The sequence below is a fragment of the Nannobrachium achirus genome (genome assembly GCF_963921795.1).
Source record: "Nannobrachium achirus genome assembly, chromosome: 12".
In the NCBI taxonomy this organism is placed as follows: domain Eukaryota; kingdom Metazoa; phylum Chordata; class Actinopteri; order Myctophiformes; family Myctophidae; genus Nannobrachium; species Nannobrachium achirus.
In genome coordinates this window covers 29,721,760-29,738,120 of record NC_137832.1, presented here as the reverse complement: position 1 = coordinate 29,738,120, position 16,361 = coordinate 29,721,760, and the positions used below count along the sequence as shown (strand labels likewise).

General features: G+C 43.2%; 1 protein-coding gene across 2 annotated transcripts in view; it reads right to left on the bottom strand.

Moving 5' to 3' along the window:
* The window catches only part of ppp3cca (protein phosphatase 3, catalytic subunit, gamma isozyme, a), a 41,921-nt gene extending 27,012 nt beyond the window's left edge, over positions 1-14,909 (bottom strand). For both annotated transcript variants that reach the window (XM_080738861.1, XM_080738862.1), the window contains exons 1-3: positions 14,197-14,909; positions 6,505-6,702; positions 1,172-1,296 (exon numbers count right to left, since the gene is read on the bottom strand). In XM_080738861.1, coding sequence (XP_080594987.1) covers positions 1,172-1,296; positions 6,505-6,702; positions 14,197-14,257 — 384 coding nt within the window. In that variant the 5' untranslated portion in view covers positions 14,258-14,909. The remainder of the gene's footprint in view (positions 1-1,171; positions 1,297-6,504; positions 6,703-14,196) is intronic.
* Positions 14,910-16,361: the final 1,452 nt, after the last annotated feature.

The window sequence follows — 16,361 nt, the reverse complement described above, 5'->3', positions numbered from 1 at the left end:
CACATCCCACTTAAAGCAGATTTTGGGTAGGCATTTTTTCCTTTATAGTGTAGGTGAATGAAACTGAAAATTACCCTAGCTGTCAAACATTTTCCCAACCATTTTAAAAAATACACCCCGGCCAAATTTGTTTAATAACCCACCTAGATGACAAATCCATTGAGAAACGGACCTTCGCTCTCCACGGTCACGGAACTGCCCCTTTTGACCCAACTAAAAAGCCAAACAGAAATGTAATTGTCAACGACAAATACACAATTAAATTGTTAATCGCAAATATTTGAATGAATGTAAAATGAATTGTCATGTAAAATGTCACAATCGTGACAGCCCTAACGCAAATATAGTTGCTTCAAGTATAGTTGCTTTCAAGCCAGAGCCTCATCTACTGTCCTCATTGAAGACAGACAAACCCAGACTCTGTAGAACACTGTACTTGAATGCGTTGTTTATTTTATAAAGAATATTCAAGTGTAATTTTTGGGCAATTTTGACAAGCCTAATTCTTGTAGCTTCCAATTGAAAATACATATTATTATTTTCAGGATGTGTGAATGTGACTCATATCTAAAAACCATGCTAGGATGCCACAGAGGTAAAGTACCTTCTAGCACCCCACAGAGTCAGGTTTGAATCCACCACGGTTCATGTGGCTTGTCGAGCATCTGAACAAACACAACTGACCATGTTCGGGGGACGGAAGCCAGCAGGGGAAGGTATACTAAGTACATCCTCCTCACTGGCAGGTGAGCCAGAAGGGTACGACAACAGTGACAAGCAGTGGGAGGAATTCATTGGTATAACGAATAAATTGTGAGAAAGAAAAAGGATGAAAAGAAAAGGGGGGAAAAATAAATACACACACACACACACACACACACACACACACACACACACACACACACACACACACACACACACACACACACACACACACACACACACACACACACACACACACACACACACACACACACACACACACACACACAAAATAAAAAGATAGAAACATTTGGGCCTAGGTTCGCGTATTTTCTTTGCCTGTCACAATGTTACCCGAGCCAGGTAAAATAAATAAAAATGGACTGTTGGAATTCTCCTGCAAGAAACCTTATTAGTACAGATCTTGGCACACTGGATGAAACCTAGAGAAGAGAACGGTCATTCTCACCTCGATACTGAAGTAGCCTCGATCTACATAGTCACCGAGGAAGAGATACCGTGTGTTACTGGGCGACCCACCAACTTCAAAGAGCTTCATAAGGTCAAAGAACTGTCCATGGACATCACCACAAACTGTGGAAAGAGAAATAGCAGCTTTTAGAGTCAAATAACAACAATGATACTAGCTATACAGGGCCATAAATCATGCGATGCATTGGGAAAAACCAACCACCTGCCAAATACTACTGAAAGTTTGATAAACACCATCCAACTTTGGTCATGAAATTGAAGGTGCGCAGTGTCTGTTTATGTCTTGATTCAGCAATGCACAGTGAAGACCAGTTAAGTTATTGGCCATTGAGGCCAGGAAGTGAAATTAATACCAGGCAGCAGTCAAACCTTCTAAGTGCAGAACCTAAGAATCATGAATGATGTAAACAGCCACGTGTAGTTAAGTTGATAGAGCACGGATAACTGCAAGGATAACCTTACAGTGACATTCAGGGGAAGCAAGCAATGCTAGAGAAGAAATGTATTGCCGTCACCTGCATTTTGTGATTAAGATATGGATTGCAGTAGTTCTCTTATCTGATCCTAGAGACCCAGAGGACTGTTGGCTTCCATTCTAACCCTTCAATAAAGGGACTAATATAGCAGTTAACTGCCTGGTAGAATTAGACAACTTGCAATCATCTGGGTCCCAAGGAACTCAGCTGTCAATCAGACATTTAGGTGAACTGATATTTTCCCTTTTCATAGGCTCTTCTGCGGCTGGACTTTGTTTTGTTTAATTAAAAAGCCTTAATATCTCTACAGACCACAGCAGATGTGCAGTGAATGTTCCATTAAAATAGCTCCCATTCATTTAATAGAAACCAAGCCCCGCACACCAGTTGTGGAGTGTTGGCAGCAGACAATCTGGTGCCCTGGGATCACTTCCCTGTTCGTATTTCCCAAGTGCCAAGTTGACACTCCACTTGGACAAGTACCTGGATGCATTTCTCCCTTTCATTGAACTAAGGAAGCATAAAATGTAGTCTAGAAGCATACCGCCGTATGGCACAAGTTTCTCCTGCCTGTTAAGTTGTCCAAAGCATGATGGGTGTTCAACAGGGGGTCCGGGACCCTTAGGGGGCCCTCAGAGTTACTACAGGGGTGCCATTACATTACGTTAACCACTTGAACCCTTGAGGGGAACATTCGTCAAAAATAGCAGATCTACAAGCTCAAAGCGTGTTGCACTGCAATGTGTTGTGAGCTTGTATATCTGCTATTTTCAGAGATTTGGTTTGGAAAAAAGCAGACCAAGTACAGAGCCAAAGCCAAAAGGTCAGGTTTAATAAGTACTGAGGGTTTAAGTGGTTAAATATCAGAAAATACACATTAACATGAATCCAACATATTAATAGAAAATATCACGTGGAAACAAGCAAACAACAAACAAAAAACTTGAATTCACACAACCCTGATGATAGAGCTGTCAAACAAGTATGACGCTTTCTATGAAAAAGTTGAATCTGCAACACATACAGTATAGTATAGGGCAGGGTCCCTGTTTCCTCTCATTCTCAGTCCTTGGCCTGAAAAGTTTTGAAGACACCTAGTCTATAGATTATAGTTATCAACCGTGTATGCAGAAATGTACTGTACTAGAGGTTCGCGGCCCTTCGGGCCGCTCACATCTAGAGATCGCGCCTGCTTTGCAGGTGCTCACAGCTACGTTGCAGCAGTGATCCACCCACATCCATCCATCCATCCACATCCATCCATCCATCCAGCCATCCATCCATCCACATCCACATCCATCCATCCATCCATGCATCCATCCATCCACATACATGCATCCATCCACATCCATCTATCCATCCACATCCATCCATCCATCCATCCATCCACATCCATCCATCCATCCACATCCATCCATCCGTCCGTCCGTCCGTCCGTCCGTCCGTCCGTCCGTCCGTCCGTCCGTCCGTCCATCCACATCCATCCATCCATGCATCCATCCATCCATCCATCCACATACATGCATCCATCCACATCCATCCATCCATCCACATCCATCCATCCATCCATCCATCCACATCCATCCATCCATCCACATCCATCCATCCGTCCGTCCGTCCATCCACATCCATCCATCCATCCACATCCATCCATCCACATCCATCCATCCATCCACATCCATCCATCTCCATCCATCCGTCCATCCACATCCATCCATCCATCCATCCATCCATCCATCCACATCCATCCATCCACATCCATCCATCCGTCCATCCACATCCATCCATCCATCCATCCATCCACATCCATCCATCCATCCATCCATCCACATCCATCCATCCATGCATCCATCCATCCATCCATGCATCCATCCATCCATCCATCCACATCCATGCATCCATCCACATCCATGCATCCATCCATGCATCCATCCACATCCATCCATCCACATCCATCCATCCATCCATCCACATCCATCCATCCACATATCCACATCCATCCATCCATCCATCCATCCATCCACATCCATCCATCCACTTACTGTACTGTACTGTACATTACTGTACTCTACTGTACCCGACTGTACCGTATTGTACTTTACTGTACTCTACTGTACCCGACTGTACCGTACTGTACTTTGCTGTCCTCTACTGTACCCGACTGTACCATACTGTACTGTACTTTGCTGTACTCTACTGTACCCGACTGTACCGTACTGTACTGTACTTTGCTGTACTCTACTGTACCCGACTGTACCGTATTGTACTGTACTTTGCTGTACTCTACTGTACCCGACTGTACCGTACTGTACTGTACTTTACTGTACTCTACTGTACCCGACTGTACCGTACTGTACTGTACTTTGCTGTACTCTACTGTACCCGACTGTACCGTACTGTACTGTACTTTGCTGTACTCTACTGTACCCGACTGTACCGTATTGTGCTGTACTTTGCTGTACTCTACTGTACCCGTCTGTACCGTACTGTGCTGTACTTTGCTGTACTCTACTGTACCGTACTGTGCTGTACTTTACTGTACTCTACTGTACCCGACTGTACCGTATTGTACTGTACTTTGCTGTACTCTACTGTACCCGACTGTACCGTATTGCACTGTACTTTGCTGTACTCTACTGTACCCGACTGTACCGTATTGTACTGTACTTTGCTGTACTCTACTGTACCCGACTGTACCGTACTGTGCTGTACTTTGCTGTACCGTACTGTGCTGTACTTTGCTGTACTCTACTGTACCCGACTGTACCCGACTGTACCGTACTGTGCTGTACTTTACTGTACTCTACTGTACCCGACTGTACCGTATTGTACTGTACTTTGCTGTACTCTACTGTACCCGACTGTACCGTATTGTACTGTACTTTGCTGTACTCTACTGTACCCGACTGTACCGTACTGTAATGTACCCGACTGTACCGTACTGTACCCGACTGTATCTTACCGTATTGTACCGTACCCCCCCCCCCCCCCCCCCCTCTCTCTCTCTCTCTCTCTCTCTCTCTCCCCCTGTGCAGCTGACCCCCCCCCCTTCCCTCTTGTAACCTCAGAACTTGGTGATGATAATGACACATTGGTCTACAGAGGATTGCGCAATAGGTATTGCGAAATAACCATACAAACACAAACTGTACGGTAAATATGCATTTTGAAAACATGAAATGTTGACAGCGCAAAGCGTCCAGGTTAGTCTGTCCTGGTGTGTGTGTTTATGAGAGGTGTTGTCAGATATTGTAAATGTAGATACAGTTTGAAGTGTGTCAAGTGTGTCTCACCATTGGAATGTTGGTTGCTTGAATGTAGGGATTTGATTTGAAATCCTGTCTGTAAAAGGAAGGCAGGCACTCTGGAGCGTCAGGTGCTTGGGGTGGTGTTCGCAGCTGGTGTGTCTGCTGCTGTGGTGTGCGCTCCACTTAAGAGTACATTTGAGCTGAGGGTGTTGGGGGGGGGGGAACCCTGTGGTGGTTGGAGATGCCCCAGTCCATTCTGCCACTCGAGTGGTTATAAACCAGCTGTCAGAAGATGCAAACAGTGGTGCCATGGAAACGTGCCGTTGCTGGCACAGGGTTTACCCTCTACACTCTGTCTCAGGCTTGTCCTTTTTTCCCCCTTGTGTTCTCTGAGAGAGAAGAACTACTACAGACAGACTGACATACGTGCATGTGTGCGTGCGAGCGAGAGTACTGAGTGAGTGTGTCTGTGCTGGTGGTGGCTGAGAATCATATAGTTGAGCTATATCCAAGGAGTGGAGTTTGCCATCCAAGGAGTGTGTGTGCAAAGTTTGGCATCGATAGGGCCAACGGTGGAGGAGTGCGACGTAACGGACAGACAGAGAGCTGGACAGCCAGCCAGCCGGTGGAACTTTTCATAGTAACTCTGCATGGATAGGGGTTCCGGAGTTAAGAGTAGGGCAAAAGTGTGACGTGACGGACAGACTGACTGACAGCCGGGGGAGCTTTGCATAGTAACTTGCGACCTGGGGTTTACTCTGTAAAGCAGGGGTCTTCGACAGGGGGTCCGCGACCCCTAGGGGGTCCGCGGAGGTACTGCAGGGGGTCCGTGAAATTATTGCTTAAAGAAAAAAATATATTTCAAAAAATGTTTTCTTTTTGTGCCATTTTTCACATTTGTTAAAAAATAAATCATGATTCTATCCATTTTGAATAGCTTGAATACATGATTACTATGCAATTGACAGATTGTTGATATTATTGACATTGGTTCTCAGTTAATAAGTAGTATGTTTAGAAATGGTAGTGGTACGGCCCACCCTGCTCGCAGTAACTTGTACATGTTTAAAATAAAAAATATGTCGTAGCCCGACCCCCCCACCCTACGAGGTGGTAGGGGGTCCCTACTCCATCTCCCCGTCAGTTTGGGGGTCCCCGGCCTGAAAACGTTGAAGACCCCTGCTGTAAAGTGTTACTCTATCAAGTTGGGAAAGAACAATAATGTGTTGCCTATAGCAACCACACTAAAAATAATACTGGATAACAAGAGAGCACTCTATCAAACAAATCTGAGACGTACACATACACATGTACTGTATGCTCGTCCCATCAAGCCAGAGTTGAACTGCCTTTCAACAACACGACGTGCAGAGAAATGTATGGGTGTTTTATTTTCCTAGGCACTGGTTAAAACGGTATGTTGCTGGCTTTAGCAGTGGACGAGCAGGGGGAATTTATATCGGCCATATACAGTAGTTGCCTTTTGCGATATTGATGTCATGCATGTTCGTATATCCAGACGATACGATAGCATTATATAGTCCAGCCCTAGTCCTTTGCCAAGCCATCCTCAAGCTAAACCTTACCTGTGATGGGAGCGTCCACCTCCAGCATGCACTTTTCCTGGCGGAGGATGTTGGCCCCGTCGTTGATTATCTTGAGGGCCACCTCTTCCTCTACCCTGCCCTCCTTGACCAGGTGGTTACGGAGGACCTCTGGATTGGGCTTGCCATCCTCAAACAGCTCCTTTAAGGTCAGCTTTTGCTGGGGAGGGTATGGCACAGCTATGGGAGAAAAGGAAATTCACACAAACATCTCAATTACAGCAAATCATAATTCTTTCATTTCAACCATTCCTTTTCCTTCATTATAATTCTATTGGGGGTTGTGGGTTTTGTATACAGTTTATGCATGGTGCTTGCATATTAAGTGACGGTGTACAAATCCATCAATGTACAGTATGTTGGGGGGGGGGGGTCTGTACACAGAGATAGAGCAGCGTGTGTAGCGGAGCGGCCACATTTTGACTGGAGTGAGGTCGGAGCGGACTTTGAGGCGAGGTCCATCCTTTACTCCTAGCCTGCCTGGTGCCACACCTACCACATGATAAGCATCTCATGGTCAGACACGACACAAAGATGTCCCCAATCTAAGATCCCACACTTGATTCTGAACTGATAGCTGTCATTCAATTGTCTCTGTAACCCGGAAAGTCTGGTTGTTAATTCCTTGAGTCAGTTATGTTTATAATATATCACTATTCACCCACCAGTCAATCAAAGGGTACAATTTGAAATTCAAGCATTGCTTTTTGCTGCCCCAGTGCCCCACACTTGAATGGGGTGAATTAGCCCACAGGATTTATTATTATAAAATTGACACTTGCATGGCGTGTGTTTTGCAACATTGTTCGTTGTCCATGGTGCAAACTACACCCACACGGTGGTCAAATCAAGGTGAGTGACGGAGGCACTGAGCGGTTGCGAATGGAATCTCTTTGAGCGGGGAGCGGGACAACTGCCTCATGAGTGCGGAGCAGCATTTCTTCCTGCTCATCAGCTCTGCACAGAGAGCACATGCACATACAAATAGGATTGAATTTAGAATTTTCTACCAGTGCTAATACACCGACTAGATCAAGGGTCTTAAACAGGGGGTCCGGGACCCCTAGGGGGTCCTCAGAGTTACTACAGGGGGTCCTCCAAGCCTTTAACCTTTATATTAACAATTTGAACCCTAGCGTCCATATTCTGAGAACTTTAGAGCTTTGGTGTAGAGGGGAAAAAGAGCCGACTAAGTACAGAATGAAAGGTCAAGTTTATTAAGTATTGACGCTTCAAATGGTTAAATATCTGAAAACACAAATTGACATGAATCCAAAATAAACTGATGATTGTGCTGTCAAACGATGAAACTATATGGAATCTATGATAAGGTTGTGGGGGTCCCTGCTTTGTCTCTCTCTGAACTAAGGCCTGGACCCTTCTCCTCTCAACTAAGGTCCTTGGCCTGAAAACGTTGAAGACCCCTGCACTAGGTGATATTTTTTGAGTGCAGAGTGAAGAGCAAAGCGAAAGGGTTCTGAAGGGACACCAAAATTAAGTTCACTGGAGAGACGGAGGTAGACGGTGATATAATAATGCCATGAGAGATACTTGACAAAAAAGTAAGCTCTGCTCACCTCAATTGAACCCCCTCTCAACAATCATTTTGCAGCCACATAGAGGCTGCCAGCTGAAAACACTGAAGGGCGCAAGTTGTGAACACAACACGTGATGACAGAACTAAAGCCTTAAGTGTTTTTATTCGAGCCACTGTCGTCATGTCTCACCTGACACCTAGACACAGGATCTGACACAAATTTTGACTTGATGGTCAAGATTCATTTATCCCCTGAGCAAGCAGGCAGGATATATTAGCTCAATGGTAAAAATGTCAGAACTTGTGCAGGAAACCGGGTTCAAATTCAGGGTAGAAAGTTAGAGCTTTAATCGAACCAAAGAAAACCCTTGATTGTGTAGCAAGGTACTTGTATAAGATAAGATACTCTCAGTGACCTTGTGCCCTCAGATGCCACTTGTGCCTGGGGTGGGTGGGGTACTGGGGTTGCACTGTAGCCTCACAGCAAGAGGGGATCTGGGCTTTTCTGGTGGAGTTTATGTTCTACCATATGAGTTGTGAGTTTCGTTCCACACCAAACGACATGAATGTTAGCAATATACCATGCCAAATGATAACTATTGTGTATAGAGCAGTGAAGTTTGAAGTCATTTACCCATCCTACCTGGTATAGACTTGTTTCATATCGCATCTTATAAGAACTGTGTTCCAAACATAAACAAATGATCTAAGAGGTTTGAATCATAATGGATATGAAGAATCAACTGATGGTGAGAAAACGCTAATGTTACTGTCGCCGAATTAGTTACATTTTTGCTAGAAACAGGCTTTATCAAATATGAGTGACTGACTATCATAAACCATACCTCCCCGACAATATCACGCAGACCGTTTGTTTGTTTCTGGACCACAATGCTTATATGAGACGATTTTAAGATGACCTTATGTTATTCTACATAGAGATATTACTTCCATGAACTGGGGGATGAGCGAGTCACCACATGACTTCACTGCTCTATTATTTAAAATAATTAAATCATCCCAGTGCTTGCCACTGCCGTTGCTTTCTATTGGCTCAACTGCCAGTGAGGAACTCCCACCAAGAGAAGTAGCACCTCCGTCCTACTCGTCCTACTCCACTTGTTAAATATTCCCCACTGACAGGTGCTGCCCCAGCAGTGACAAGGATCACCATCCACACCCTGCTTCCCTCCCACGAATAGATGCTTGAAAAGCTTGATGCAATGCAGTGGATTTCAGAATCATTCTAATTTAGGTGGAGTCCACACCACAACTATGATGATAACAGCAGTTGCAGTAGTAACAATATCACAATATTGTTGGGAATCTCACCCTTACTTTCACCCTAGTCCGGGGGTCTTCAACAGGGGGTCCTCAGAGTTACTACAGGGGGTCCCCAAATCTTTGTGACTTTTTCCCTCCTTTTTTATATTAACCACTTGAACCCTAGCGTCCATATTCTGAGAACTTTAGCCAAAAATAGCAGATCTACAAGCTTGTAGATCGGCTATTTTCGTCTAAGAAGTTTGGTGTAGAGGGGAAAAAGAGCAGACTAAGTCAAGTTAGGCATGACCTAAGTTTTCTGTAAAAAGTCAAATATTATTCAAAAGTTATAAAAACAAATATGTTGCTTCATGCTGTACATGTACTGTAATACACAAAAATGTGTTCCCGGCCTGAATGGGTTAAGTATTGACGGTGTGGTTAAATAACTGAAAACACAAATTGACATGAATCCAAAATACACAGATGATTGTGCTGTCAAACGATGAAACTATATGGTATCTATGGGTTGCTCGTCACTTTTCATCACTAAACCATAGTCTTGTGGGGCCGTTCTTAGCCCAAGTAATGTTTTTCGTGCAAAACAGATGCTTGCAATGGATTCCGAATTAGGGATCGACCGATTATCGAAACGGGCGATAATCGACTCACGACTTATCGATATCGAAATCGAACATGAAAATCCCATATCAGTCGACCCCTATTCAGAATCATGAAAAACCCCTAGTCAGACCCCTCATATGCTACTTGAAGCAGATTAATTTTTAGCTTTTTTCCCCTGTATAGTAAAGTTAATGGGACACCAACTCTAGCGGCTGATAGTGATAACACCAATTTAGCTGTGTCTCAGAAAGGGTTATCATACCAAAATATAATCAACAGATATAGAGCTTTTCAAAAATGCATGGTAACCTTTGCCACCTTTCGGATACCGACATCTCGTATGGCCCATGGACTATTGTGTGCAACAACACTTTCAGTGCAACAGGAGATCAATGATCATACTGCTTAGTGCTCCTTCATTTTGTAGGGCAGCACAGATTGAGGTCTGACTCGCAATGGGAACCCAAAGCAACAGTTCCGACTTCCTCTGTGTGATCAGGACAAGCTGTCATGCACCGACTGGTGGTGGTATAAATAAAACAGTAAGGCGCTCCTGGGGCCTACGAGGCGAGGCTAGAGAGAAGTAGTGCTGTAAGCTGAGGTACGAGCCTTAAGAACAGATTAGGCAAAGCCTCTATTAGCCGTGGCTTCCAGGTTCAGGGGCCATTTACTTAAAAAGCCTTGACACACTGAAAGGCAAGCAACCAGTAGCAGTGCATGATACAATAGGCCCACCTTCTTCCCAAGAACAGATGAAACAGAGATAGAGAGAAGTGAACATTTAGGACAGCATATGAGTCAGAATGGCAGGAAACTCACCTTTAACCACAATGCACACATTGCACAGTGTAATCATGGTTAGAGAATCATTTTCTCAGAAACAGAAACTATAGTTGGCATTTGTCAACCTGTGATAGTGGTTGGTATATGTCTGACCAACTATGCCTGCCAGAGACAACTGACCAGAGAGTTGTCAGGTTAAGTTAGGGTCAGAGTAGGCCTGTCACAATTTATTACATAATCAGTAATCAGTGATCACCTGATCAAAATTATATGAGCTCAGCTATTGACAGCTAAATTATTTAGCACTTTGCACAATCATTAGATCATTTCCAGTCACTCTGGTTAAGGGATCTGGTCAGAGCAGCTATGGCAGCTTTCGCTTGCATGAGCAAAGGCAGAAAATGTCTGGTCAAGCACATCACAAAAACTGTTGCCACAAGCCTTGGTCAATTTAAGTAGCTGCACCTTGAATTAATGGATGAGTTTGGTGATAAAATGAAAGAGCACATCAGCACATGACACAACAACAGCACATAATATCACAGAGGATAAAAACATGTGGTCTGACAGAAAGACCAACACACAAAAAACAAATCAAAAGTAATCAAATGAAACATTTCTACTACCACAGCGGCCATAAAGATGGGTCCACCTTGTCTAACAAATAAGCATTAATGTTTGATGGCTGCTTCTTAATGACAGACAAGCATCAGGGGCCAAAGCTGAGGGACTGCACTGACACCCACATTGTCTGTCTGTCTGGCATGACAACAAACACCCAAAGCAACAAAGACAGTCCACCTCAGTAGTGTTCTGGATCATGATATGAGCCGGTGTCTAGGATGCGTTCTCTTTTGTATCAAAGTCGACACAATAGGATAATAAGATTGAATTACAAAGATGCAGGGTGTAGATGAGTGGTGGTGGTGTGTGAGTGTGTGTGTGTGGGGATAATCGCGATAGTCGATGAATCATGAATTCTAATTGAGATTGCTCTAAGTCTCTTTGAATGCAGCCTATTACACTCACCAGAAATGAACATCCAGGCCCCAGGCACATGAGTTGTCTCTGTTAGTTTGTTTTGTGTGGCAGTACCACACAATTACCTTCTGGGTTCCAGAAACATCACGTCCTTCCTGATCCAAGTCATTGTGAAATGAACTATAGCCATCCCAATGAGTATGCGTATAGCTTTGCCATGGCCTTGATTTTTATTTTATTCTTTTGGTAACAGATCTGCAGAGCTGGGAGAGGACATCAAATCAAACTGGCAACGTTGCTGAGCTGCACAGGTCATCACATTATAGTGAGCTTCCCCATTGCCTTGCAAACTGGAAATAACATTTATCTTAAGACTCGGGTCCAGCTAGGTGGCATCAGCTCGGTATCATAATCGTTCCTGCTTCTCTATGGCCTCTTTACCTCCAGTCTCTCAACAACAACTGTGTGTCTACACTTTCCTGTAGACGATTTTAGAAACACCTTCTAAAACCAAACCTAAGATTTTCTGAAAACCTTCAAATGTAAAATAAATTATGTTGCAATATGTATAGGTTGCAACAAGTCTAAATGGGCTAATCTCCCTTTCTCTCACTTAATTCTATTCAATGTTTAAATTGCCACAGCAATAGTCTCTGTCTCTCTCTGCTGGGCCTTGGGCACATCACTTGGGAGATTCTTTCCACAATTAACTCACCCTCTCCCTCCTGGCTCACACTTCAGCATTCCAATCCCCTACCATAGGGCACATATCTCACTCGTTTAGTCCTTGCTTGATGCTATTAAGTGCTACTGCCCTTCTACAGGGGAGGAAGATGACACACTGTGTTGACATGGACAGTGAGGGTCTTCCCAATGGAGCCGGGTCAGCCTTGGCATTCCTTGGCGTGGCTGCACTCAGGGGCGTCACAAGGGGGAGAAAGTGGGACTGAGTTACTAAGGTCCAAGGTGATGGGACCTTCATTATTTTATACTTTAGCTATTGAAAAATAGCAGATACACAAGCTCACAGCGTGGCACCGAGTGCTGCGCTGCGAGTTTGTAGATCTGCTATTTTTGAAAAGTCGTGAAAATGTGTGCAAATCTTTGAATATATGTATTATTAAGTGAACATTTCTAACTCAAATTTTGCTTCTGGGGGCTCCCTGGAACTAAATATTTTGAGATGGGGGTCTGTGGCCAAATACATATCATTTTGGGGGTCCTTCACATGAAAAGGTTTGAGCACCACTGGAAATAGGTTTTTCAAAAAACTGAAATATTTGAAATATTCAAAGACTTGCACAAAATGTTCACGATTTTTCAAAAATAGCAGATCTCCAAGCTCGCAGCACAACACCGGGAGCTTGTATATCTGCTATTTTTCAATAGTTAAAGCACAAAATAATGCATTCCCAGTCTAAATGGGTTAAACCCCTCCCCCCTATGAAGAACATTCATAGGGGGGCCACAGTGAATCCTTGTACCCAGGGCCCAGAATTTGGTGTGACACCCCTGGCTGCACTGCCCCATCTTATCCTGGACATACTCACAGGAGATCCCGTCTGTCGGTGAGTGTCTGTCTTCTCGACAGTAACAATAACAACAACACTGTGGAGAATCACTGCCTGCCATGCAGCAGCGATCCAGTTATGGTCTGTCGCTAAGGTACAAGATGCCAACCCAACGCAATGATAATAAAGTCAAGATCTGAGTTGATCTGATAGGAATTCCAGTCAGTTATAAGGAATACATCTATCTATTAAGATTTTAACTACAGGTCCACAGAAGAGCAGATGGGTGGGTCAAAACAGAACAATCATTTACTGTGCTTGACACACTTCTCCAATCTCATCCATGGTGCTGTGAGTGGTGAGAGAGGAAACTACAGCATTATACACTTTTTTGACATGGTTGTGAATTCCCCCTTGATTCAGACATTCACCTTTGTTCACAAAACACAGCATTTTCTCCTAATGACAGCAGTTTTGTCATCACCACATAAGCATCCCTAACAAGCTTGACTGAAACACAAACCATTAGGGGAAGCCCTGAGGGTTTATCTCTGCTGGAGTAATAACAGCTCAACAGCAGATTTAATCGCTCACTGTTCATAATTTAAATGACCAACTGCCACATTTCCATAAAACGATAAAACGAAATCCTATTACATCAAACACCACTTAACAGCTTAATGTCTCAACCTAACAAGTTCATGTTATCGCAAAAGCCACAGGTGGTTTTTCAATTAATATGCAAATCTAGCTAGTGGGCAGTAGGGACGGGACAATAATTGTTATTATAGTGATATAAAACATTCAGGATAATCACAGAGATGTATTCTAGGGATATTTAGATTATCGCCATATATAGTAAATCGCAGTCTTGGACACAATAATCGTGACATGAAATGTTCGTATCGTCCCATCCTGGTGGGCAGTGTCAGAGACAAACTGGATGCATGTGCACAAAATGTTCACCACACTCACCTTTTATCAACCGCTCCGTGGTCGACTGTTTTTCTTGTTTGTCTTTGTCCTTCCCTGACATGTTGGCTCCGTCTGAAGTCTAGATTTATATCAGAATATTGTTCAGTGAACTTGCTGGGTGCCAGCTAGCGCATCAATTCGGCCGTCTATTCCGTTTCGAGTCGCTGTCACTTTGTCTTTTTTAAATAACAGCTAAAGGTTGGCCAACCAACGAGCAGCCTGCCGTTGGCTGGATCAACTATCAGGTTGTCAACCTTGTTGCAACATTTACGTCGGTGACAATTAAGAACAAAATCGTTAAGGGCCTCAAATCAATGAGGTGAAATTAAAAAACACGTACAAAAAAGGGGTGGGGGGAAAAAAGAGGAGAAAAAAAACACATGAAAAATAAAAAGATCCACCAATTCGCTGTGAGGTTGGTTGCCAGGTACGTGCATCAAATACCTGGATATTATTGGCGAGCAGCTAACGGTATAGCTGCAGCTAATCCGATTTCTTACTCCTTTTCAGCTAGTTAGCCAGCTAGCGAAGAGGCTAGCAGGCTAAAAATGTTAGCAGTCAAACTGGGAAACAACCGCAGCCCGAATTCTGGCGTCTCATTTTCCAACCTGCTGCTCAGTTAACATGAAAAAAATAAGAAACGCGTCCAATGCCGCGATGACACTTGGGTTTGCACTTTGCATGCACCGACGCCTACTCCGCCGCTGTGAACAGAGCGCGTTGACCGTATGTATCCCCTCGGATTAAACTCTAATCTGACAGGGAGCGCAGGCAGAACAGGCGGATTTCCTACAACATGGTGGAGCCGATGTGACGTAGCTATGGAAACGTAACACGTGTAGAAGGTTGGGGTGCATTCAACACAACACTCGGTTTACTACTTTGAAGGCAGTGGTGGAAAAAGTACTCAAAATTGCAATATGGAAATACTCTGTTACAATAAATAAAAAAAAATAAAAAAACGGAATTCACAATAATGAACTTGAGTAAAAGTACAAAGGTATTGTATTGGCATCAAAATGTAGGCTATTTAAAGGAGTAGTTCACCCCCATTTTGTCTATTGATTAGTCATGCCATGGAGACTTGAGTTCAATAATATTTTTTGTATTCGTCACAGAAAATGTACCGGTGTTCGGCATCTGATTCTCACCCAAATGCATTTGGGTCCCCATCCAGAATCAATGGTGGTACATTTACTAGAATCAATGTTTTGTCTTGAATGCGACAAATACAAAAAATATTATTGAACTCAAGTCTCCATGGCATGACTAATCAATAGAAAAAAAGTCATTTTGGGGTTGAACTACTCTTTAAAAAGTACCAAAAGTAATAGTACTCATTATGCTATGCAGAATGTCCCATTTCAAGTTTTCAACATCTTAATTGATATGGTTGAAGTGTTTTATAATAGGCCTAATAATCAAAATCTACAACTATTAACAAAAGTGTTCAAATAAATGTAGTGGAGTAAAAGTACAATATCTTTTTTGAAAATAGCAGATCTACAAGCTCAAAATGCGTAGCACATCGCGACGCATTGTGTAGATCAGATATTTTAAATGGCCAAAATTGATATGGCTTAAGTGTTTTGTAATAATAAATAATCAAAATCTGCAAAGTAGGCCTAACTAGTTTTCAAATAAATGCAGTGGAATACAAGTACAATATTTGGATGCGAGATGTAGTGGAGTAGAAGTAAATTAAAGTATTGGAAATACTCCAAAGCACAAATATCTCAAAACTGTACCTTAACAGTAAATATACTTACTGCACCACTGTTGCAAAGGCACCTGGCTTCTTACATCAGATTGTGTAGAATCAATCTTGGATGAATGCAAGTGCCTTTTCCTCAAATGTCTGCGCATGAAAAGAGGGAAAATTCACCTGTTGCTTTTTTGGGGTAGGATTTTAGTTTACACAAAAAGCTATCCCATTTTATTGGAATACTTACATTACTGTGTACATAACACCCCACATCCACTAGGTGCCGCTCTTGTTTCACCTTAAGTAAGCGTGTGACCACAGACGTAAGCATTCATACATAAAAGCCATCTGAAGGTGCCCCTATGAGATGCCCACAATAAAGGAGAAAAACAGACAAAATAAAACTAAATACAAAAACTTAAGTTTTATTTATTGAATTTGAAAATAGCCTTAACTCCAC